This window comes from Oncorhynchus tshawytscha, linkage group LG13 (genome assembly GCF_018296145.1).
Source record: "Oncorhynchus tshawytscha isolate Ot180627B linkage group LG13, Otsh_v2.0, whole genome shotgun sequence".
Taxonomy (NCBI): Eukaryota; Metazoa; Chordata; class Actinopteri; order Salmoniformes; family Salmonidae; genus Oncorhynchus; species Oncorhynchus tshawytscha.
Window position 1 is genome coordinate 22,760,424 of NC_056441.1, and position 8,193 is coordinate 22,768,616.

Below are 8,193 nucleotides of genomic sequence, written 5' to 3' on the forward strand. Positions count from 1 at the left end.
CTACAATAAATGCGGCCTCAAGATATGTGGTTTCCAGTTTGCATATAGTACAGTGAAGTTCTTTGAGGGCCGTCGTGATATCGGCTAGAGGGGGGATACACGGCTGTCACTATAACCAAAGAGAATTATTTTGGGAGATAATACGGTTGGCATTTGATTGTGAGGTATTCTAGGTTGTGTGAACAAAAGGACTTGAGTTCCTGTATGTTATCACAATCACACCATGAGTCGTTTATCATGAAACATACACCCCCGCCCTTCTTCTTCCTGGAGAGATATTTATTTCTGTCTGTGCGATGAACTGAGAACCCAACTGGCTGGACGGACTCAGACAGTATATCACAAGAGAGCCATGTTTCCATGAAACAGAGTATGTTACAATCCCTGATGTCTCTCTGGAAAGAAATCCTCTCCCTGAGCTCGTCAACTTTATTATCCAGAGACTGAACATTAGTGAGTAATATACTCGGAAAAGGTGGGTGGTGTGCGTACCTGCTAAGTCAGTTTAGAAGACCACGCGGAGTACCTCTCCTCCGCCGGCACTGTTTTGGATCGGCCTCTGGAAAACGAACAATGGATCCGATTCGGGAAAGTTGTATTCCTGGTCGTAATGCTGGTAGTGCTGATGAGTTACCGCCGCTCTGATATCAAATAGTTCTTCCCGGCTGTATGTAATAATGCAAAAAAAGCAAATAATGTAAGAAATAACACATAATAAAACAAAATTCTGCAAAATTACCTAAGAGCTAGAAGCGCGACAGCCCTCTCTGTCGGTGCCATTTTCCAACTTTTTCCCCAATTGAACACACACCTGTAGTGTGAGGAACAGTGTTAACTGGGAGTACTGAATACACACAGACACAGTGTGAGGAACAGTGTTAACTGGGAGTACTGAATACACACAGACACAGTGTGAGGAACAGTGTTAACTGGGAGTACTGAATACACACAGACACAGTGTGAGGAACAGTGTTAACTGGGAGTACTGAATACACACAGACACAGTGTGAGGAACAGTGTTAACTGGGAGTACTGAATACACACAGACACAGTGTGAGGAACAGTGTTAACTGGGAGTACTGAATACACACAGACACAGTGTGAGGAACAGTGTTAACTGGGAGTATTGAATACACACAGACACAGTGTGAGGAACAGTGTTAACTGGGAGTACTTAACACACACACAACCCCCTCTGGGTGAGGATATAAAGGTAGAGGTGCTAAGAATAAAGTTTGCTGTGTGTCCTCACTCTCACTACTTTCATGAACTCCAAACTCTACACCGAAAACCAGTCTATCCCCATAATTTGAATTTCAACAGCAGCAAGAATCCAAGTAGATGGAACAATGGGCAACAAATCAAGAATACAAATGTACATAGTTAACTATTTTGACAGTACCTAATGCATATTACAATATCATTATCATATGGTGAGGGAACACGCCTTCAGAATGAAGAATCCATAAACCCCAGACCAATTTTAAAAAAAATCTGTGACGTCAGTGGGCACGCAGAAGTAGACGAGTTGATACCGGCGAATGGACAGATCATGAAAGTCAGCAAATTTCACCACATCTGAAAGATCACCCGGACAAGTGACGAATATCTGTCACATATTCGATACCAGAACCTTATATAATGGACGTATATTGCTGCAGACGCTTTCGCTGTTTTGATCCGATTCAAATTGACAGGGATGAACAACTTGCTAGCCTTCGGTAATGATGTGCCCCGTGCTCGAAACGTTAGCAAACTAGATTCAAATTAAATGTGTTGTCATTACTTGAGAAAAAAAATCTGTCGATTTGAGAACAAAATATGTGGGGATTACTGCCGACTACGGTCAATTGACGAAATCTGAATGAGTTGTGAAAGCCTAAATGCTAACTAGCTAGCATTCCGAAACCAGCGTTAGCCAGCCAGCTAGCTAGGGACAAGGCACGGTTCTGTGCAGGTTGCTATGGAAGAGGTGGCGCTAGAACCACCGACGGACGCGCTCTGTGAATGTAATGGAGGTAGAACCACCAATTCCGAAGATCCCAGACCTAAAAGCCGACATCATCAACCCGAATTCCTGCCGAACCCGAGTAACTTTTCTCGGCTGTGCAGCAGGGACGAGGCGGAGAGGGCAGAGGCGCTGGAAGAACTGACCCAGAGCGTCATGTCCCGGTTGGGTCTGGACCGACCCGGTTCTGCTCGTCTCGATAAACACACTCTCCTGCAGCTGCTGCGGGTCTCCCGGTCCTACCCCTTACAGGAGGTCCGCGAGAGGGCAGCGGAACTACTGCGGACTGCACAGGTAGGGCCCGAGCAGCAGAGACAGCGAGACGGGTATAACTAACATGGTTTGCCAGAAACGTTCATTTTTGCCTGAGTGGAGCAAATAATTTACACAATATGTCATTGATCCAGCTATGTGATGTTGCTCATCAAATGACAGGATTGAGGAGTCCCCATGAATTAAAGGTACATGAAGTCATGATGAACGATGATAACCCCAGTCAATGACAGTTAAGTTCCCAGCTGTCTTCTGTCAGTTGCCAGTTTGTTTCATCAGACAGCCGAGCACGGGATGATGTAAGACTAGGGCACGCCCCGGTTGAGCTCTTATCGAAACACCACGGCACGCTCACGATACATTACATTACTGAAAGAAAACAGATTTACCGGGTCCTGTAGTTTTTAGCTGTTAACATAGTATATATACCGCAGAGTTAACCTGTCAACTCCAGATGATGGTGAGTGTTTGGGAATGTGGATGGTTGTATATTATGAATTTGGTTCCTAGTATAAAAGTTGTTGCTCAGGTATCATGTTACAGTGTTACTTCAATTTGGGCTAACAGGGAGACAGTTGTAACTGGCAGCTGATATAGTAACTTCACTCTTCTAGATGGCTCTGGCACAAGTGTTTGGGTCTACTTAAGCCTGCGTCATGGCTATAACATACTGTAGATAGAACAATGACAGTCTTAAGAATAAGAGCTAGAAATAAGGTGTTGTGTATTTGGTGGATCACAAAGCAGGAAACCAGTATTTCTACTTCTCTGTCCTGTAGAGGGACAGAGACATCCCTGTAGAGGGATGTTTTTATTGAAGAAAATGTGGATGTTTGAGTTGGTGACGGATTTGTGTCATTCCATATAGTTATTCATGGTCTCTCTCCTCTCTCTCTCTCGCTCTCTCTCTCTCTCTCTCTCTCGCTCTCTCGCTCTCTCTCTCACACACAGGAGCAAGGTGTTGAGATTCCTCAGGCTTTGGCCTCCGGTCCTAGTGCCTTCATCCCTGCACAAGTGGTACGTGTGTGTGGACGGATAAGCATATGACTATTACAGTGAGTGTGAGACAGTATCCGTTTGTCCATGATCTTACTGTGTGTGTTTCTGACTCCCTCTCAGATTTTGGATGAGGGACCAGATCAGGAAGTTCTGATAGAAGCCTTCCTCTCATTGGGTCGTTTTGACCACATCACCATGGTGATGGCCCTTCATCCCACCTACCTCAGCTGCTTCCTGCGTACCCAGCATGCTTTGCTGGAGCTGGATGGCCCGCTACCCCGCCCCTGGAGGCACTACATCGTTGTCATGGTGAGAGCCTGTACTGCCTAAACTGAACCATAACTTCACAGAATCACTGATCAACAAATCACCTTACATCTCAAATAATGACTTATTATGTAATTACCTTACTCAAGCTGATCCCCTCAAACACACTGTCTCGCTCTACTTTCCCTCCCACTTTTTCTCTATTCTCTTTTCTCCCTCTCTCCCCAGGCTGCAGCTCGTCACCAGTGTTCCTACCTTGTCCAACAGCATAGTGCAGGGTTCCTGGAGGCGGGGGGGGAGGAGAGCTGGCTGGAGGGGCTACAACACACACACCCCAAAATACGCTGCCTACACACACTTAACAAGCTGCTGGCACACAGACCCTGGCTCATCACACAACAGCACATACAGGTGAGACACACACACACACACACACACACACACACACACACACACACACACACACACACACACACACACACACAGGTATACAGTAATGGTCGTCCACCCCCTCTTCTGCAGGAGTTGGTGTGTCCCGGGGCAGATGATCGTTGGTCATTGGCTGAGCTGATCCACGCAGTTGTTCTGATGACTCACTCTCATTCGCTGGCCTCCTTCGTTTGGGGGTGTGGCCTACACCCTGAGCCCGACCACATAGGAGGCCACGCCTTCTGCCCACCATCACCATCCAATAACATGCCACAAAGCCCTCACAGTCCCGCCCCCGAGGACGGCAAGCCAGAGGTGAGATTTGAGATGCAGTCTAGGTCGCTGGATAAGTGACAACATGTAAATCAGTCACTTATTTTCTCTCTCTCCTTCTCTCTCTCTGTCAGGATGGAGTGACGGAGGTGGAGGCATTGATGAAGAGGATGGTGGAGTTACAACAGCAGGTGGAGGAGTGTAGTCAGGAAGAGATGATCACTCGCTTTGAGAGGGAGAGGAGCGAGAGCATACCTACTGGTACACACACACCTCCACTGCACATTTACGCACACGCTGTCTCACTCTGTGACTGTTTTCCATGGCATTCTTTCTGACTTGTGTGTGTGTAGCAGTGGTACGGGGAGCCCCCTCTGACCTGGTGTTGAGGTTAGTGGAGGATCCAGAGTTCATCTATGAAGACTTCTCCATCCGAGGAGAACAGTCACCTCCTACCATGAGAGCACAGGTGTGTGTGTGAGAGATAGAGGTGTGTGTGTGAGAGATAGAGGTGTGTGTGTGAGAGATAGAGGTGTGTGTGAGAGAGATAGAGGTGTGTGTGTATAATGTTTGCATGTCTGATTATAGGACTTCTCATGGGAAAGCTATGGTTGTTGGTGTGCATATAAGATGCATGTACAATTTATAGTGTGTGTGTGTGGTGTGTGTGTGTGTGTGTATATAGGACTACTCATGGGAAGACCATGGATTCTCCCTAGTGAACAGACTGTTACCAGACATGGGCCAATTACTGGAGGAGAAGTTCCAGGTACTACAACAAGTACCCTTTAACGTGTTGACCCTTCACCTCTAACATATTAACAAACACACATATCTGGTTGATACTGATGGAGTGACGTCTTGTCTTCTGTCAGGTTGTGTGTGGTCTAACCTACAACAGGATGGCGATGCACAAGGATGTGGACACACACACACTCCGCAAGGCTCTCTGGAACTACATACACTGCCTCTACGGAATACGGTCAGTCTCACACACACACACACTTGTATGTTCATAACTGTGTGTGTTTGTGCACCTGGATTTGTCTATTATACTGATGTTTTGTGTGTGTGTAGGTACGATGACTACGACTACGGAGAGGTGAATGTGTTGTTGGAGCGAGGCCTCAAGATGTTTGTGAAAACGGTAGCGTGTCATCCAGAACAGACTACAGATAGGATCTACTCTGCCTACTGGAGACTCTTCAGACACTCTGAGAAGGTACGCGCCACACACACTCACTCAAAACCATCGCTAAAAACTCTGTCCATCTGTATCTACCTTTCTTGTGTGTCAGGTGTGTTACTGACTGACTCTGTGTCTTCCTGTTTCTCTTTCTCCAGGTCCATGTCAACCTGCTGCTGATGGAGGCTCGACTACAGGCTGCTCTACTATACACACTACGGGCTGTCACACGCTACATGACATGACTACGGGCTGTCACACGCTACATGACATGACTACGGGCTGTCACACGCTACATGACATGACTACGGGCTGTCACACGCTACATGACATGACTACGGGCTGTCACACGCTACATGACATGACTATGGGCTGTCACACGCTACATGACTATGGGCTGTCACACGCTACATGACATGACTACGGGCCTGTCACACGCTACATGACATGACTACGGGCCTGTCACATGCTACATGACATGACTACGGGCCTGTCACATGCTACATGACATGACTACGGGCCTGTCACACGCTACATGACATGACTACGGGCCTGTCACACGCTACATGACATGACTGACGCGGGCCTGTCACACGCTACATGACTACGGGCCTGTCACACGCTACATGACATGACTACGGGCTGTCACATGCTACATGACTACGGGCTGTCACACGCTACATGACTACGGGCTATCACACGCTACATGACTACGGGCTGTCACACGCTACATGACATGACTACGGGCCTATCACATGCTACATGACGTGACTACGGGCCTGTCACATGCTACATGACGTGACTACGGGCCTGTCACACGCTACAAGACGTGACTATGGGCTGTCACATGCTACATGACATGACTACGGGCTGTCACGCTACATGACATGACTACGGGCTGTCACACGCTACATGACATGACTACGGGCTGTCACACGCTACATGACATGACTACGGGCTGTCACACGCTACATGACTACGGGCTGTCACACGCTACATGACATGACTACGGGCTGGCACACGCTACATGACATGACTACGGGCTGGCACACGCTACATGACATGACTACGGGCTGTCACACGCTACATGACATGACTACGGGCTGGCACACGCTACATGACTACGGGCTGGCACACGCTACATGACATGACTACGGGCTGTCACGCTACATGACATGACTACGGGCTGTCACACGCTACATGACTACAGGCTGTCACACACTACATGACATGACTACGGGCTGTCACACGCTACATGACATGACTACGGGCTGGCACACGCTACATGACATGACTACTGGCTGGCACACGCTACATGACATGACTACGGGCTGGCACACGCTACATGACATGACTACGGGCTGGCACACGCTACATGACATGACTACTGGCTGGCACACGCTACATGACATGACTACGGGCTGGCACACGTTACATGACATGACTACGGGCTGGCACACGCTACATGACATGACTACGGGCTGGCACACGCTACATGACATGACTACGGGCTGGCACACGCTACATGACATGACTACGGGCTGGCACACGCTACATGACATGACTACGGGCTGTCACACGCTACATGACATGACTATGGGCTGTCACACGCTACATGACATGACTACGGGCTGTCACAAGCTACATGTCAAACGGGCTGTCACACGCTACATGACATGACTATGGGCCGTCACACGCTACATAACATGACTACGGGCCTGTCACACGCTACATGACATGACTACGGGCCTGTCACACGCTACATGACATGACTATGGGCTGTCACACGCTACATGACATGACTACGGGCTGTCACAAGCTACATGTCAAACGGGCTGTCACACGCTACATGACATGACTATGGGCCGTCACACGCTACATGACATGACTACGGGCCTGTCACACGCTACATGACTACGGACTGTAACACGCTACATGACATAACTACGGCCTGTCACACGCTACATGACTACGGGCTGTCACACGCTACATGACTACGGACTGTAACACGCTACATGACATAACTACGGCCTGTCACACGCTACATGACTACGGCCTGTCACACGCTACATGACTACGGGCCCGTCACACGCTACATGACTACACACAGTTAATGTCTGAATCCGACAGTTCAGATTGATCATAAGTCAATGTTGTGTTTATTCTGCTCTGTGTAATAAGCTGCCTATTTTATGTTTGTGGTTATAATGCTACACTTTATAGAGTTAGGTTGATCCAGTCAATCAATCAATCATCTCACTGTGTTAAACTATTATTGTACTAGCTACTGTGTTCAGTGGCTGTTACCATTTAATGCTTCAGATCATACATAAGACAATTGAATGAATGGTTCATGTATTTTTTTAATGTACAATAAAATGTATTTTGTTATCAAAATCCACACATGGTGTGAAGTTCCAGATCTTTATGCAGGCATAATTGAAGACCTCTGCAGTTCCAAGACTGGCCACGAGGTGGAGATAAAGGGTATACTCTTCTCTTACTGGAACGTCAAATTCGGCGTTTCATGGAACTTAGTTCCCAACAGAGAATGGTGGATCTAGCCTTAAAGAACAGACGGATGCTATGTTGACAGATGAGAGCGAGTGTGTGTCTGTCTCTTTGGGTAGGAGGGGTTCAGCTGACTGGGACATGTCGATTCATGGGGTCAGTGGTGTGCGAAGACTACAGCACCGAAGTTATGTCAAATCACCGGATGTTGCGTTTGGACAATTCCATTTCTACATGAATTATGTTA

At 47.7% G+C, this 8,193-nt stretch overlaps 1 protein-coding gene across 3 annotated transcripts; it reads left to right on the forward strand.

Moving 5' to 3' along the window:
• Positions 1–1,486: 1,486 nt before the first annotated feature.
• Positions 1,487–7,836, forward strand: sesn2 (sestrin 2). 3 transcript variants are annotated; one of them, XM_024441128.2, is made up of 11 exons: positions 1,487–2,302; positions 3,233–3,298; positions 3,401–3,589; positions 3,776–3,958; positions 4,070–4,291; positions 4,384–4,510; positions 4,606–4,718; positions 4,935–5,018; positions 5,125–5,231; positions 5,327–5,471; positions 5,594–7,836. In XM_024441128.2, exons 1-11 carry the CDS (start codon positions 1,964–1,966, stop codon positions 5,678–5,680), a joined length of 1,662 nt encoding a protein of 553 aa, XP_024296896.1. In that variant the 5' UTR covers positions 1,487–1,963; the 3' UTR covers positions 5,681–7,836. The 3 variants fall into 3 exon arrangements, with proteins under 3 accessions (XP_024296896.1, XP_024296895.1, XP_024296897.1); XM_024441127.2 differs by having other exon boundaries at positions 1,488–2,302; positions 4,603–4,718; XM_024441129.2 differs by lacking the exon at positions 1,487–2,302 and adding an exon at positions 2,577–2,741 and having other exon boundaries at positions 4,603–4,718.
• The last annotated feature ends 357 nt before the right edge of the window (positions 7,837–8,193 follow it).